Genomic DNA, 18,429 nt, shown 5'->3' on the forward strand with positions numbered 1-18,429 from the left:
AAACTTCGCGGCAACTCTCACCTCTTCCTACGGCACCCAGTTTCAGAACCCTGTTATAAGCATTTAAAATGAGGGGATTTTTTTTTTTTTGACATTTGCATCTTTGCCATTTGTCTCAAATATGAAGAACTATTTTTAGAAAACCGGAATCCGAGGCTTACCTTAAGCAAGCCACACGATTCTAAATGATTTAAGTTCGAGATTAAAATTAAACATTAATTATGAATAGAAATTATTTTCACAACGGAAATTAACTTTTTGTAGCATTCATTTTTCCTTAACATTTAAAAAAAATGTACTTGATTTTTTTGCGATTCCTTTTGTTTTTTTTTTAAGTGAATTAAGTTGAATAAAAGTTGTCTGCTTTAGTGGAATTAAGTTCAGTAAATGATTCGCAACTCCAGAGCTCGAATACGCTACCATTACGGTGATTAACAGTACTACCGAAAAAGGTAAAACATTCCATTCCACGTGTTTTCTTTTGGGGTAAATTACAGGCTTCAGACAGTTTATGGTGTAATGTAAATTCAGAAGAATAGAAAAGAAAGCTTCCCACAAACACGATGAAAAATTACTGTCATTCATTAAGCGTCAAAGCAAGTTATAAGTTACGGCATTTGTTTGTTTTACCTCTTTCATCCGCCATTAGAAAGTGACTGCAGCGCACTCTACAGTTTATTGGAGTTGCAAATTAAACTATCGTATAATAAGCGCAAGCGCTATTTCAAGGTTCTTTCAAATGATGAATTTCAGAAAGAAAACTTTCTTCCATTTTTAAAAAAAATTGTATGATTTCTGTTTTTGTAAGACACAAAATTTTACTTTTATTTATTTATTTATTTTTTTTGTCTTACTTTTAAATTTTTAATGAATTGTAGTAGTTGAGTCGTGAAAATTAAAATTGAAAATTTTTCAGTTGCGCATTATCTGCATATTACTATTGATTCTAAATTACAATGCTAATTTTTCTTTTTGAGTAATGAAAACATTTTCTTTCGAGCTAATGAAATTCATATATCTTAAAAGTTAAGCTTACAGAAGTAATGCGACAAAAGCGACGTCATATTGGATAGCATTTGACAGCAACTTAGAGATATTTCTTCAACCTTGAAGTCGAACATCATGAGCCAAATTCAGTGACAAGCATACACCATACATGAATACAGTGCAGCTGAAGATTATTGGCGTTTAGCCTTAGACGAGCCCAAATCAAAAGCAGTTGCAAACAAGAGCGGCATGGGTTCCTGAAATCTAGCGTTGGCGAAACATATTTTTTTTTTTTTCGTGAAGCGGCGTTTTTGGCTTGCAAACACGAAATGAATTTCAATCGAAAAATGACGTCCAGCTCTCAGATGAGGTGCATATGTAGAAGTCTCGATTTGCGTATCGCGTTTATTGCCACCGCCATTTTCTACGATTTTGATGTCTTTGATTTTACACACAAACATGTTTTTGTTTTCTTTTGCTTTTCCTCGCAAGAAATACCACTGTTGACGTAAAAGAGGCTAATCAATTGGTAGTCATAGGTGTAGATTTCAAATCTACCAAAAAAAAAAGTAAGAGTTTTTAAAAACCAAAATTACTATAAACATAACAAAAGTAACCGGTAAATATATCGCCTAATCAAATGGTTTGTTAATTTTCTGCCACGAGCAAGGCCTCACGGGCACTTTAGTCTTCTTTACTAATAATAAAGCTGAAAGTCTCTCGGTCCGGATCTCTTTTTGTCAGGATCTCTCTGTCCGGATATCTGCCTGTCAGGATCTCTGTGAACCGCATAGCGCCTAGACCGTTCGGCCGATTTTCATGAAATTTGGCACAAAGTTAGTTTGTAGCATGGGGGTGTGCACCTCGAAGCGATTTTTTGAAAATTCGATGTGGTTCTTTTTCTATTCCAATTTTAAGAACAAAATTATCATAAGATGGACGAGTAAATTACGAAATCATAACGTGGAACCGTAACATGGGCAATTGGCGAGATACGAAATTATTAAAACGTGGAACCGTAAAATGGGTACAAGCCAATTGGCAAGAAAATTCACCATACATTATTTGTAAATATACTGGCGAACCAAAATACTTTTTAATTTTTTTATTACGGGCAAAGCCGTGCGGGTACAACTAGTATGTTAATAAATCAAGTCATAGCGATCTTCAGGGCAGTAGGGGCTCCTTCCACTTACCATGTGAAATGAGTCCCCCCAATTCCGTAATGCATCCGGCCAGCATCGGAAAGTAGGGTGTCCATCCTATGTCTGTACTGTAGGCCAAGAGAATTTCACCTGGCTGCAACAAAAAGAAAAACAAAATTTACAGCATTGCGCATAATTTACAGTAAACATAAGTACGTATGAAACTGGCCTCAAGTATCAAGTGTTTCATAAAACGTTTAATTATATTATATTTAAGAAGCATGAAAGGAATAAGTTCTGAAGACTGAATTGGTTTTGCTATATAACGTGACCCACTCAGTGGTAAATTGATTTCAAGACCATGAGTTTAAGTATATTTGAAGCATATGGCTGCAAAAGTGGGTATCAAGGAAAAAAAATAATAATAAATAAAAATAAAAGAAGAAGAAGGGAAAAAAACGAAGAAAAATAATTTGATTTTTGATGTCTTGAATTCAAATTATGTTTTTCGCAATCACGAATTGCGATAGGAGTCTACTCGTTGGGTTTCTTGTTTCTACAAATGGAATTGAATGGAAATGGCCAAGAAATTTGTATGCGTCATTATGATTGGTGATTCTCTAGAATTGGAAGTTCGACGGCATGTCCATAAAAAAAGGAATGGTGATTAGGATGCGATAGTAAGATAATTATTTTATGGCCGACACCCACAAATACACTTATCAAAAAGATTATTTACAGCGCATACAAGGATGTGCCGACGAACACTCGCTTTTGGAGTAACCTTGGGAGCAGGAAAATGGTGAGTTTGGTGCAGCCTGGAGCAGTAAAATTGCAAATTTGGAGCAACTTGTAGCAGCAAAAATTTAGATTTTGCATCAATTTGGAGCAACTATGTATATTTCACACACAGAAACATGTGTGATATAAAATAACAAAAAAGAAGATTAAGGATGCAAAACTGCCATAACTCCAACTACTAATTGAAGCTCTCTTGATTCCATTCATTATTATTGCTATTTTTTTTTCTATTTTTTGTCTAATATTTTTCTCAAAAGACTAGTCCTGCCCTGCTCTACCTTTTTCTTACACTTCTTCTGATTTAAATTTTCTTCACAAATTTACTTTGCTTAATACATCACTGCTTTAGTGCACATTTAAGTTAGTGTTTTTATACCAATTTTTAAAATTTGTTTGCTTCATAAAACTCAAAAGCATATTCAAAAAGGCTAAAAATAAATAAATAAAATAAAAAAAAAGAAAGAAAGAAAGAAAGCAGAAAAAAAATGGTTAAATTTAAAAACTGATTTAATTATTTTTTTTTCTTGGCATATATGTTTATATACTGAACTACTTGATTAACAAATCTGAAGATCAAGCAAAGATAACATTAAAACCTCTTATTTTTAACTGTTTGATATTTAATCATAAAATTAATTATGAAATTACAATAAAACAAAATAATTTTGAGAAATGGTGTCACAAGAAAAGTAATTTTAAAATGCATGTGAAAAAATATGAAAATAAAATAAAATAAATAAATAAAAATAAAAATTTTAAGATAGGCTAAGAATATGGAAAAAATGCCTGAATCTGAGAAACTTGGAAATATCTGCATATTCATTACCAGAGCATTAGAATTCCCCGATTTTTAGCCTACTTTCCCAGTAAAAGTCAGAAAAAGAAAAAAACATGAAAGAAGGCTTAATGCATCTTAAAAATATCGCGAAAAACAAAAAAAAAAGTCAAAAATAAATAAAATAATTAAATAAATATTGAAAAATTAAAAATTGGAAAGTAGGGTATTGAGATGAGACAAAATGTCTGTCGGTTTGTCTGTCCCCCCCCCCCTAATAACTTTTGAATGAATAGTCCGATTCGAACAAACTTTTTTTTGTTCGAAAGATCTCGGCGAGGACATTTCATTCCCATATTTCACTTTTTGATTTGAACTATTTTTTGTTCAATTTTGAACAGTTCAAAAAAACTTAACATTAGCGCCTACGGGGAAATTCAAGGCAATTCCGAGCTGTGAGGCGAATTTGCTTCAAACAAACTTTGTGGGAAAAAGCTTTTGATGAAAAACTTGTATATAAAATATCTTTTTGATTTGAACAATTTTCCGTTCAATTTTGAACAGTTCAAATTCCTTAACATTAGCGCCTACGGGGAAACTGAAAGTCAATGTAGATTCCGTACTTGAAGGCGGATTTTTTTCAAACAAATTTTGTTGGAAATAGCTCTTGAGGCCAAACTACAGACTTCGACTCCGAGAATTTAGGGGCACTTGACTCCGACTCCTATGCCCGAAAGTTAATCGGACTCCGACTCCCCGACTTAGACTCTGACTTCGTAGCTTTGGCAAAAATTTATACACATAGGACAAATAACTGACTCCGATTCTTAGATATTCGACTGAGACTCCTTTACCCCAAAATGAGATTGACTCCGACTCCGCAGTTATGGTTCTGACTGTGAAATAATTATTGTTGATCTGACTTGTTTTTACTTTTACGCTAAAGTTTTAATTTAGGTATTCAGTTTTCGGCGAATAAACTCGAAGGCCTTTTTTTTTTACATAAAGATATGCGCAGACGATTTTTTTTTTTTTTTTGACAATGAAAATTATTTCTTTAAGTTGACATTTTATTGTTTTTATTTATTTTGGTAAGTGCATTAATTCATTTAAAAAGTTTTTGTTGGCAACAGGGGGAAAAAAACGATTTTTTTTTTGATATGATGTATTTATTTTAATGAGCTTATTAATTTTAATTATTATTTTTTCGTTTTGAAAGCTGTTAAAGATTTTTTTAATGGAAAAAAGTTTATTAGCTGCTTTGTTTAAAACTTGCTGCTATTTCTTTTTACGCATTTAATTTTTTTAGATGAGCGAGGAATATTTTATTCCTAGAAATCAGCTTAAAGTATTTTAAAAATATGTTTGAAAAAATTTGCGATTTTAGCTATTTTTGAGAATATTGATCAGGTACTAGAAAGTAGTATGGGTATACGGGAAAGTAGGCTCGTCTAGTTCTAGACAGAACTTCTTGTTGCTATCTTAAGTGTCTCCAACCAAAATTTGAGAATCCTAAAATCTTAAGAAACCAATGATTAAAAACTGGTGAACAATATTATTTTTACGGATGGAATTCGCTTGAATTTATTTGGTGCAACTAGATTGACAGTTTCGAGTAGGCGTGGCAAGAAGACAAACTGACAAGTCCTCTTTTTCTAAAAATAAAAGATAAGAATGGATGAAAATAATAGTCAGTACAACATTTTTCAAGTCAAAGGAACAGAATCACGTAATAAATTAAAACGATCGAGTTTTTTAAAAGCGGATGCAATCAAATTTTGAAATGCGCAAAAAATCGGAACTAAGTCCAAAAAAAATCGTAAAAACAAGTTCCATGCATAACTTGATGGTAACCTACAAAAACTGCGAAATATGTTGAAGGTATTGCAACATTACATGCAAAATCGTACTTTTGGTGCAAGTTTGTCCGGTTTTGGCGCAGAAAAGTCCATTTGGCGGTCGTTTGGAGCAGTTTCGCGCTGGATCAGCGATTGGCGCAGTTTGGCTCAATTGGCGCACCTGTCACATCCCTACCATAACATTACGTATTTTTATTTCTAATCGATTTTAAATGATGGAAATTAGTAATCTGGAAATTTTGTATCTAGATGAAGTTTTGCTGTTTAAGTTCATCTGTATAGGTTTTTTTTCTTTTTTTTTCTGAAAAAACGTAATTTTACACAAAACTTCCCCTTTATTAAGTGTAAAGTCTGCTTGAGTTAAGCCCTGAAAAACAAATGAATAAAATAAAACAGCCAAAGATTTGTAACTACGACGCCGAAAATTTTACTCTCTAAACAAATATTAAAAACAACCGTTGTCATGACAATCTGAAATTTCAGAGCAACATCAGCTTTGGTCAAGTAAGCATGATAAGCAATTTGTGATTGCTCAAAAAAAAAAAATAAATAAATAAATAAATAAAAAATAAATAAATAAAAAAAAAAATAACGACAACAAATAAGAAAAAACAATTTTTCCTGTTTTGCTTAAACCATTTTCAGAGGACATTTTAAAACTCTCTGACTATCTCAGGGTGTTGGCCTATCTAAGAACTGCAGGAAAAAAATCTGTGGTGAAAAAATCGCATTTGCGGTAAAATTTGCTTTAGAATTAACTACTTTTACAGCTAATACGCTTCGTTTACAAGAAAAGTAGGCTTACCTTAATGTGTGTTGCATCTTCGAGGGTGAGTGCTACCCGCACGTATCCTTTCGCAACACCTTGACTCACGGGAATACCTGCAATCAGATTTCTATTAAAAACTGAAGATCGTTAAGTTTCTCAGCATTCCGTAATGTGCTAATGGATCGTCATTAAAATCGATTTTTTTACAAAATAAACGTGGACAGAATTTCCCTAATCAATTGGGTTGTTTCCCATTTTTCAAAAAATCTTTTTTCTGAAAGAGCATGATCAAAAACATGGGGCAAGTTTCTTTTTCTTTTTTACTTTAATTTTGATTTATTTTCTCTCTGAAAAACCTAATCTTAAACACCACTCAGGCGTTGTTTTCATTTTCGCTGCTGACGTCACAAGTGAGCAAATTGTTAGTAGTCATCATTAAAAAGCGATATATTTCCAAAAAAGAACCACTCGCTCCGATTCAAGTTGGCTTTCATCTCTTGTGGCGTCACACGATGAAAAATTTTGGTTTAAAAATCAGACATTTAAAAAAAAAAATAATAATTAAAAATTAAATGTTGGGAAAATAAAAGTGCTTTCTAGGTTCACGTTATTACTTTTTTGCTTATTATACCAATTTCGGTGACTGAAAGTAGTACTTTTGACTGAAGGAAGCAACCCCATTCATTCTAGTCGATGTATTATTTTGCAGAATTAAAACTCGCGATTCTAATCAATAATGTATTTTGAATTCAATTAAATAAAGGTAAAACTATTCAAGCTTAAATGCTTCTGCAGTAATTTAATGATTAGATTTCTGTTTGTTTGGAAAATACTGACAGCTGAGCAAAAGGGTTTATTGACCTGTAAGGTTATGAAAATTCTACGCATTTTGCCTTCTGTGAAAAAAGAGTTTCTATAGGGAACACTAGCTGTGCAGCTAGAGTTTTAAGTTTCTATGACTAAGAAAAAATACTGAACCTACTGGTATAATACATAATATGTTACCATGAAAGACAGAGATGGGAAAATGTCGATTTTCACCAGTGGTTCAGCTGAAATATTCGATCTTTCGCCAAACCTTTCGGTATGTGAGTATTGATTGCAATCCCCGCAAACCGAACTCCGGTATTTTGAGCTAATTTGCATTTTCATAATATCGGTATTTGCTGAGGTAAAATACCGGTATTTTCGGTATTAGCTGAAAATAATAAATAGTTTTTAATTAATTAATTTTCAATTTTACTTATAAGACATATACTGTTGTTTTAAGTGTGCATTTTTTTTCGATGAGACAGTAAGAAAACCATTATATTAATGTTAAAGTTAGACTGCAAAAGCACGAATTAATGGAATATGAATCAGTAAAAGCAGCAGAAAGAATACAAAATATTTTAATAGTGAGATGAACGCATTTTCATGAGTTAATGTGCACAATGCTTTTTTTTTTCATTTCGTAGATCACTCACTTGCCCATTTATGAAAGTTAATTTTTAGTGTAATTACAAACGTATTTGTGCCTTGAATAATTTATTAGGACCATCGATGGGGTGGTTTCCTTCAGTCAAAAATACTACTTTTAGTCATTGAAATGGATAGAATGAGCAAAAAAAAAATTAATTAATTAATTTGAATTCTGACATTTGGAATTTAAATTATGTATTTCGCAATCACGAGTTGCGACAGGGCCAAACTCATTGGAGTTATTGTTTCTAGAGACGGCTCTTGTCCCCCCCCAAGCTTGCCCCTCCTCCAGGGCAGTTACATCTGTATAGCTGTGCGCGTGTGTATGGGTAGGCGCGCGTGCATGCATGTGTAGGCTTGTGTGCATGCGGAGACCTGTCTGTATGCACGTAGGCATGTGTGTATATGTGAGTGTGTATGTGTGTGAGCAGTGTGATGTCTCGGACATGTACGCCTCCGACCAGGAAAAGCGGATTACGCCGCGCCTGCAGAGGCCGGTGGACGGTGGTGCTGGTGTGTCTGGTTCCAAGCTGAAAAAGGAACCACAACGCCAAGGAAGGTCAAATGAGAACAATAAGCAATCGTGATTGCTCAAAAAAATTACATGGACCCAGAAAATACTTTCATTTTCCCAACAGTTTTTTTTTTTAATTACTTTTTTAAAATGTCCGACTTTTCAAACAAGGCGTGGTCTTTATGACGTCAAAAACAATGCAATTTGGCGCATCTTTCTACTACGTTCCCACGTTATGATAATCAAGCAGCGAAAAAAAATTGCGCTCTACGCTTGCTATCAACCATATCGTTGCCAATACACGTGAGTAAAGATGCGAATTAAATATTTTATTCTGTGAAAATGGCAACATTGAATGGCATTACATCATTTGTGATGTCACGCGACAGAAGTGTAAACAATGAAAGCGCGCCGATTTAAGTAATTTTTAAAAAAAAATTAAATTTGAATAAATTATTTAAAAAATGGTTAGATCCTATGTTTTTAAGCATGCTCTTTCAGAAAAAAATACTTTTAGAATTTTGGAAACGACCCCATTGCAGCAATACTTTATAATATTTTCAGAAAATATTTGTCCCAACTGTCTCTTGTGTCACGGTGTTCCTGTATACACACACAGTTGTTTGATTTTCAAATTCTTTTAAATCCTAAATGAACTTAAAAAATATATGAAATGCTTAATTTACCTTTCATGGTAAAGCTTTCTTCTGTGCCGTTAACCAAAATTTCATCTTCGAAAGTGATCTATAAATACACAAATATTATATTCCAAACCAGCAAGTTTTGAAATTTTATCTTTGAAAATTTGTAACATTGGAGTGGGCTCACACATTCAATTGAACTCAATTCATTTTATTTCAATAAGGGTCATATTTTTTACAAAAAAATGCATTTCACAGATAAAATAACAGAAAAGAAATTACAAATAGAAGCATATTTCATCCTGTCTATTTGAAAATCAATGATTGAGTAGGCGGGAGTAAAGGCTATAACAATAGCCTGATTAGCTCCCACCAATAATGTCATTCTTGTTTCTTGACTGGTTTGTGTTTTATTAACATGTTTCATGTATTCCGTGACTTTTTCCTTTGAAGCTAATTTGTTACTTCTTTTTTGTGATAAGTAAATAATCGCTTGCCTTTACATTTATTTATTCCAGTAGATAAATGATAGTAAAAATTTGCTTTACACTAGTTCAGTATAGTTTCAAACACCTAAGTTGTTTTGTTTAGAAAATAATTCTTCTCCTCAGAATGTTTCCATCAATTGTACCAGTTCGTGGACTAAAAAAGGTTAAAACCGCTGCTTCAGCATTTACTAACTACTCTAGCATTTACTAACTTTCGCCACAAGTTCGTTAACAGACTCGGTCAAAATTGCCTACAAATTTTATAGGCTTTTTTTTATCCACATTATCAATTAATTCTATTGGTATTATCGTTATTCTTTTTAAACTTCAGTTGGCTGAGATGTAATCTTCATGTAATTTCTCGTGAATTTGCTGGAACTTGATCGATATTCTCGAAAAACTTAATAACGTCCTTAACTCTTTGCGTATCAGACGTTTTGAAACATTTTCTATCCCAGACATTTTGTAACTTTACGTGTGTGATTTTACGTATACAATCCAAATAAAAAAGAATCTACCTTGCAATGTTTTCTGGTCTAATTTTACTGGTTGTGCACCTAAATAAGCAACGTATCAACATGAACTTATAAAAGGGTTTTTTCCTTTACACTGTAAAAAAAATTCGGAAACGTTTCTGAGTATATCGTGCAGCTGCGGTTCATGAAATTTTCAAAAACGTTTCTGAGTATTTCGGAATTCTCTTTCTGTAATGTCCGGAAACGTGTCTGAGTATTTCGGAATCCTCTTTCTGTAATGTCCAGAAACGTGTCTGAGTATTTCGGAATCCTCTTTCTATAATTTCCACAAATGTTTCTGAGTATTTTGGAATCCTCTTTCTGTAATTTTCAGAAACGTGTCTGAGTATTTCGGAATCCTCTTTCCGTAATTTCCAGAAATGTTTCTGAGTATTCTGTGCAGCTGTGGTTCATGAAAGTTTCGAAAACGTTTCCGAGTATTTCGGAATTCTCCAAACAATTTTCAAAAACGTTTCTGAGAATTTCGGAATCCTTTTTCCGTGATTTTTTCTAAAAAATAATTCTTTACTACAGTATTGCATGCCATATAAGTTTCAATTCTTTCATATCTAAGAGCAATGAAACAAGCAATTTTCGAATCATTCGTGGATTTTTTTTTTCTGAATTTCTAATGACAAATAGCATGGTTAACAGCATAACATATGCACAGTTATAAATTTTTGAAAATTTATGAAATAATATAGTAGTTTCATTCATAATCACAAAATCGTCGGGGGAGGGAAGGGGAGTACTTTCTCGAAAGTGGGATTGTTTGTTAAACAATATTAAACTTCAGTTTTTCTCTCCATATTTTCAAGACAAAATTATCAACATATTGTATTTTTAATGCAGAACTTAAAAACATATCTTGTATCAAACTTGATAGCTTTTATTTTCGGATATAATTTGACAGAACTTACCTACACTTTGCGTTCCGAAATTCGTTCACGTCAAGTCAATTTCTTTGACGAACAAAGTGTACCGAAAAGTACCAACAGAGAAATTGATGAATTTAAATATGACACCAAAGTCCCCCTGCTGGAACCATTCAGGTTTATTCTTCTGTTCTGCCCTTTTCCAGTTTATCACAAATATAGATACGTAATCAAAATAGGTTACTGATTTTATTTTTATAGTGTGCGCAAAATGCATTATATATTTTATTTATTAAAACATTGAACTCTATTACATGATTATTCCATTTCATATATACGAGAGTCCCCCCCCCACACCATAAGAGTGATGGTGCACCCATAAAATGATATAAAGCGCCCCCCCCCCTTAAAAAAAGCAACCCCTTGAAAATGTCAATGGCACAGTCTGCGTGGTGAACGCCCCTCGTCTTCTCCCCATATGTGCATTGCATGTTAATAACATAGTATTTAAAAAATGATCACTTTTAAAACGATGACATGAAATAATATTACTTTTTATTTCGGCATGTAAATACAGCTGTTCCATTTTTGCCACTGACTCATTCCTCCTGACTGTCCTACATTAAACTAGTATATCCACGAAGGAAATGTTATTTTCGGAACAACTAATGTCAAGGAATTTTTTTATTGTTAACCACATTTAACAAAATGAAAAAGCAGATGAATTAATTGCATAACTATGTTCTTACTAATAGATAACATGGTAATTTTCTAATGGTATAAAATTTTTTTTAAATGAATGAATAAATTATAATAAAAAATGGTAAATAGTACTGGCACATTTTTTGTGAAGCATATAACAATACTAGAAAATATTTGCATTACCATATTTTTAATGAATTAAACAATTGATTTTTTTTCTTTTTGAACCAAAATGTATGTACATCCAAGTATTTCAAAATAACTTTTCTGTGATAGCTTCTCAAATATAAATCTTATTTCTTTTGCGTATTTAATCAGTTTCAGTTGGTTACAAGAAATAATACACCGCGCACATAGGTATGTAAGATAACTTTAAATTAATTCGATAAACCCCAAAACAGTAACAATTGGAGCCTCATCAAATGCAAACGAACAAAAATATAAATGTATATAACAACATGTTTTAAAATCTTCATTAATACTTACAAGTGAACATGAGCGGAAGAAAATCTAAGTACCTCCATTGCAACTGAATAAGTAATCCAAAGGGTTTCGTTTCATTAAGTATAAACACGGGTGTTGAAACTATTCACGCTTGAACACACAATATATATCTAATTATAGTCGCACTGGAAAGCAAATGGTTGTTAACTAACTTAATAGCTGCGTACATCGTCTAAAAAATCAAGGGTAGTCCAAAATGCAAAGGCGTAAAATTAGTTTCGACACATTTTACTACTCTCTAGACATGAAATAACAAGCAATCCAACGCTAAAGAGTTGTTGACTGCAGCAACCATAGATAAGAAAAAAATAAGTTCTCGTTATTTCCGACTCATTGGCGCCATGTTGGAAAGATGAAATACGTTTCGAAGCGTTGCGTCATCACTTCCGCGTCTAGATTTCTTGAAATAACAAAAAGCTTTCTGAATAATGAGGAGTTCGCTATTAGATGAAGGATTCCTACTATTTCGGAAACGTTTCCGATGTATCCAGAAACGTTTCCGGAATTTGTTACAGTGTACATAGCATGTATTTTCAAGTAGTAACATGATACACAATGGAGTAGACTGGAAAATTTTTTTTTTAAACCCTGTGCCTTTAATTGAAGTTACGGTCACAGGGCCAGGCCCAGGTATGGGGGGGTCACCCCCCCCAAAGTTGTGAGGGAACGTCAAATTTTAGAACATGAATTCAATGAGACTGGGGTGCACAGCAAAAAATTTGTTTGTGACTGGCTACAAAGTTTTTGTGCATTGCCCTGCATTCAGCAGTATTATTTCTTCTTGTCTTTATAAAATATTTTTATTCTAAGTAAATAGTTTACATTCAACAACTCCGAGAATGGAAAATATTTTACTTACTGGCTTAGGAACACCTTTAAAAGTTTCGGGAAACATGTATTTATCCATTTTCGGGTGCAATCTCTGCCGATGTCTGGCTCTGAAAAGAATTGTGAAGACCCTTTTAACATTGATTAGCATACCTAATACCAACCAAGCAAAAAGCATGATTCCCATATGGGAGCATAGGGTACCACATAAAAAACATAATCATTTATGCTTTATTAATTTTTGCACCGCAGATGCGCACTGTGGTAGTGACAAAGAATAATATTTATCCCATTTTTAAGGAGGATCACCGTAGGAACCTTTTAATCCTACCTTTTAATCAGGAGCGGATACAAGGGGGAGTGTAACATGATCTCCCCACCAAACCGTCGACAATAGTACCTCGGCCCGTCCATATTGTGTTCTAACACTTTATGAATAAAACATTATTGATTTCAGTAGTCTTTTCAATTCATTAATTATTCTTGAAAGTAAATATTTGAAGTACTACTTCTTGCCAATACTTCAGAAATTTATTTGTAACTGCTATGCTCCATTAGGTGCCTTATATATGGCCAGTTTGGTGCTTTTTATAGACACCCAAGCAGTTTCAGAAATCTTTCGACTCAACGCCATAAAGGGGGGGGGGGGGGTCATTGTTCAACAACCCCCCTAAAATGGTGGTCTGCATCCACCCCTGACCCTAATAATATAGTTTCTTTTTATCTGAAGTTCCACTTTCAGATATCCATAAAAAGAAAATTACGGCTCTTAATTTCATGAAACTTTGTAATAGCTTTCAGGAGCGATGTGATTTTATTCTGAGGAAGCTTCTTTTATTTCTTGCGAAATGTAAAGCGACTATCAAAACGGAAACGAAGATTTTGATCATTGAAGGGATTCCATCTTTGGTGCCTATTAACCACAGTGAGATTAAATTACCAAATTTAATAAATTTGAAAGAAACACCACTATCTATACTTGGCAAAATATGAACCGTTCAGTTTGCCAGACTGACTGTCTTTCAAGTGAATCAATACCTTTGGGGATGCTGGACCAGAGATTGCTCGGCTTCTGTTCTAGATCAAAAAACAGAGCTGTCTTCAGGCCCCATTCAATCCATTAGACTTCAAATATTGGTAGGTAAGGAAGGCCCTGCAGTGAGATATGATACGACAGAATGATGTCCATAATCACCCTCATGCTCAACTTTAGTCTAACATCCGAACCGCCCATTGAAGCTCTCTGATTGATTGAAGAAGGCTTTGCTCGATGGTTCAGATGTCGGATTGAGATTCAACTTGGCTGAGGAATGTGGTTGGAAAAGTAATCCTAACGCTCAACTTAGTTATCGGCGCCCTGGGAGAGCAACACTACACATAACGTCATTTGAAGTTATGTCTGACGTCATAAAAGCTCGTTTTTTCACACCTGATTAAAAAATATTCTTTGTCTGTGATCGTAAACTATTACTGAAATATTGATTTTCAACTGATTAGGAACTACTTTGAACCACCGTATTAACAAAACTCATTAGCTTGTATTTTTTTTCGATGCGACATTTATGAGAAACAGTTTGCATTACTTAGCGAGAACTCTTGGCGATCTGGTTTTCAGCAGTTCCCTTACATCTTCCAATGTCATAAAGTACATGATTCTTTCGTCGGGAATGCGGCCTTCAGCAACCATCAGTTTCGCCAAATGGTTATAACCTTGACGCCAAGCATCCGTTCCTTTGACCAACAAAGACTGAGAAGACATAAATAAAAAATTAACAATTTAAAGATGTAAAAAGTGTATGAAAATTTATAGTTAAATTGATGTTTAGAATTGTACTTCGTAACGACAAGGGTAATGGAGATATTTTAACCGAGTTTTAACTATTACATTTGAGGCGGTGAGAAGCAAAGGGATGTAAGTGGACATTTTCAAGTTTTGAGTAAAACGCATTTAAAGTTTCGGTTAAAGGTACGCTTTCATTGAATTTTTTTTTCTAAATCATGCTGTATAACAGCATGATTTAGTAAGTACTAAATCATGCTGATCATCAAAGAGATTCCTTAATGAGATAGTTCTTTATCTTTATCTAGAAAGTACTATCTCTTTTAGATAAAGAGATAGTACTTTCTAGACATAAAGTACTATCTCTTGCATCAAAACAGAAGAGAGATTCACCAACCATTTGCACTGGTTATCTCCAAATTTTAAATTTTGGCACTAACTCCCTTTTGCTTCTCACTGCCTCATATGTGATAGCGAGAAGCAAAGGGATGTAAGTGGACTTTTTTAAAATTCGAAAAAACGCATTTAAAGGTCAAATCCTAGATAGGCTTTCATTGAACTTTATTGTTTGTCAGGTTGTATAGCAGAATCTACCAGGACTACTGGTACTATCCCTTGCCCCAACACAGAGGCGAGGTTCTCCTACCATTAATACAGGTTATCTCGAAATTTTTAATTTTGGCACTTACATCCCTTTGTTTTTCGCTGCATGAAAAAAAATGTTTTAAAATTCTGGATGCAAGTTAAAAAATACAGAATAAGAGTGGGAAATTTTTAGTAATACAGTGTCACAAACAAACTTATTGGGAACAGTTTTTACTTTATTTATTTATTTATTTATTTATTTTTGGAACATAAAAATGTAGATCTGACTCTTACTTTCGTGTTTTCCCTCTGTTGCACACCTTTCCAACCCATATGCAGGAAAAATCTCAATTTTAGCCTGAAAAATGCAGAAATTGTGTTTTTGCAGAAAATTGATTAAAAAAATGACTACACTTTAAATAAAAATTTTCACTGTGGAACATCTGGCGCTCTTACTTTGTTAGGATTCCCAATTGCGTGCTTAATTTCGAACTCAAAGCTTCAAAACCTTCTGTTTCCTTCGGGGATGCGTCTTTCGACACGTGAGCCGCCAGACCCTGAAAATAAGCAATCACAAAGGTTTTCTGTTACTTCAGATTTCACGTGGGTACTTTTGCTCACGAAAAGAAAAAATGCGTGCGAAGCTCCTCGCCTCTGTTTTTGCGTATGATAATGGCGACAATGAACCAAGCTTTTATTTATAAATATAAATAAAAGAAAATTCCAAAGAAAAGAAAATCACACCCAGAGCAGAGATGGGAATCGAACCCATGACCTCCTATACCGCACATAGGCATGTACGGCCACAGAGGAACCCTTTTTTTGCTGAAACCTTATCATATTTTAATGGAATCATATTGATGCCTTCAAATGTGTCTCAACCGAGTTGTCATCGTGCTTGCCTGTGTGCGGCACAGGAGATCATGGGTTCTGTTTAAACCGATACCCTGCGTGTGATTTTTTATCTTCGTGCTGTAAATCTTTTCTGTGTCATCTTGCCTGTTTATAAATAAAAATATGGAAAATTGTCATTGTTGTCTAGCGAAAACGGAAGCAAGGCGCTTAGCAAGCAGAACTTGAATGAGCGAATGCTCCTGTACGAAATTTGGGCTGCGTTTGGTTACACCGTGTGATTGGTCAGATTGCGGTTATGATGTCGCTGATATGTTTCTAGAGAGCGCGATAAAGCTTGGGGATAAAGCAGCTTTGTTTCCGAACACCCGTAAAGCGCGAGTTGGTCTAGTTCAGCAGCAGACAACGCTCCAATTAAAGAGAGTGTAAAGCTTGAAACACGATCAGATTGGTCAAAACAAAAAATACCATGTGAATTTGCTAAGCACGTCAAAACTGCGGTGAGAGATGGGTGAGAGCGGTTGCAACCGGATCCACCGCCAGAGAGCGACCGCAAGCACTTCTGAACTCTGGTAGGTGACGGCAAAGTTTCAACGTAGGGTACGTCAAAGCGGTGTTCTTTTGAGCGCTTGCGGTGCCATGAGTGAAACCGTTCCGTGTTTCCTAACGTATCCAAGAAATGTGTATTTTGGAACTGAAATGATTAGAAGGTATTTTTCTTTGGTTCAGTTCGAAAATGCAGTAGATAAATTCAACTGATTGAAGATTGGTGGTACTGGTCCGTGTTGTGTGTACACAATGGCTGCGTTCGGAAATAATCCACTGGTTACACCGCGTGGTTAGTTCGGTGTGGTTACGAAGTATCTGGAATTTCTCTAGTGAGCCTGGTAGAACAGCTGTGTTTCCGAAAGCTCGTGGTTACACGGTCGTAGTTCTAGTTCAGCAGCAAACGACGCTCCAATCAAAGCGTAACTTTCTTGATTGGAAAGTCACGTACGTTACGATCAAAACATGAAAAACGACCAGATTGGCCGATACAGACTTTGTAACGTTTGTGATATTGCTAACCGCGTTCAGACAGCGGTGCGACAGGTTGCTACCAAGTCGACCGCCATAAAGCGACCGCAGCGTTTCCGAAAGCGGTAAGGTAACGTCATCGGTTCCACCTTGTTTCCGAATGCACCCAATGTGTTTTGATTATGTTTAGTTTATGATGATGCAAAGTCCTTTTGGCTCTTATATTTACAGTAAATGCGGTGTCACATTTGGATATGTAAGGTTTGTAAAATGTATGACACAAATGACTTAAGTGCACCAGGTTCAATTTCTGGAAATCGTCTGTCCGCAAAAAAAGCAAAACCAAAGCTAAAGATTCGAAGTATGCTGTTTAGTTTCACCAAATTTAAGTTAGAATTTATTCTGAGCAAAGCTGAAATATATTATTTTTTGGCTTTTTCTCGCAGAACAACTTTACATAACGTACAATTTTTTTGCGGCAGTCTTGTACATTCTGCGTTCTAATGTGTTATTACTGTACTGACGAATAATTTGTTAAAACATATTAAATGATAAAAATACTTATTTCTTGACATACTTTGAGAGATCATAAACGGGCTGTCATAATGAAAATGACTGCTTGAAGTTAAAAAAAATTCAACAGAATTGTGCAAATATCAATATGAATTGCTACTCCAATTTGTTATTTATGAGATTTTAACTTTTTTATAATGTTTTTAATTTATCGTAAGACGTTTTACTGGATTTTGGGTTTGTTCACAAGCAGAGACATGGTAATTCGTAAATAAGTGAATTGGGTTTGTTCGTCTAAGAATAATTTACAAACATTACTCATCTTCTACAGAGATAAAAGTGAGAGTATATAAAGATTCTGTTTAAAAAAAAGATTTTAAAAAACTTTCAAGTGTAGACGATACATATATGAATGATTTAAAATCACGGGATCTTCAAAAATGGAGTTGGGAGGCATCAAATTTAAAGACCTTTTTTCACGAGTCCAAATTTCATGAATTGTCTTGTACTACACGGTTTGTTGACGTGCCGTAAGCAGTAATTGTCAAATAACTATTAATTTAATACAAAAACAACACTACCAAATAAGTTATTCAAGTGACCATCTTTTTCTGAATTCCATTAATTTAAGTGGAAGTTTTTAATGACTTATGTAGGTTTGTGTGTGTGTGTCTATATACGATACTTAATTGTTTTTGCTTGGTGTTATAGAAGAGATTCAAAAATCAATTAAAAACGTTTTAGTGTGTGTATAGTACAAAAATTTTAGACGAACAAAACAAGTTCTTTCAAAATAAAATATATTTCTGCCTCCTTTA

General features: G+C 34.1%; 1 protein-coding gene across 1 annotated transcript in view; it reads right to left on the reverse strand.

The window, feature by feature from the left end:
* The window catches only part of LOC129234495 (putative phosphoenolpyruvate synthase), an 82,487-nt gene that overhangs the window by 4,800 nt on the left and 59,258 nt on the right, over window positions 1-18,429 (reverse strand). The window contains exons 24-30 of the mRNA XM_054868494.1: window positions 15,686-15,786; window positions 15,524-15,587; window positions 14,448-14,611; window positions 12,896-12,974; window positions 8,998-9,055; window positions 6,373-6,449; window positions 2,184-2,286 (exon numbers count right to left, since the gene is read on the reverse strand). Of these exons, the coding sequence (XP_054724469.1) occupies window positions 2,184-2,286; window positions 6,373-6,449; window positions 8,998-9,055; window positions 12,896-12,974; window positions 14,448-14,611; window positions 15,524-15,587; window positions 15,686-15,786 (646 nt within the window). The remainder of the gene's footprint in view (window positions 1-2,183; window positions 2,287-6,372; window positions 6,450-8,997; window positions 9,056-12,895; window positions 12,975-14,447; window positions 14,612-15,523; window positions 15,588-15,685; window positions 15,787-18,429) is intronic.

This window comes from Uloborus diversus, chromosome 1 (genome assembly GCF_026930045.1).
Source record: "Uloborus diversus isolate 005 chromosome 1, Udiv.v.3.1, whole genome shotgun sequence".
NCBI classification, from domain to species: domain Eukaryota; kingdom Metazoa; phylum Arthropoda; class Arachnida; order Araneae; family Uloboridae; genus Uloborus; species Uloborus diversus.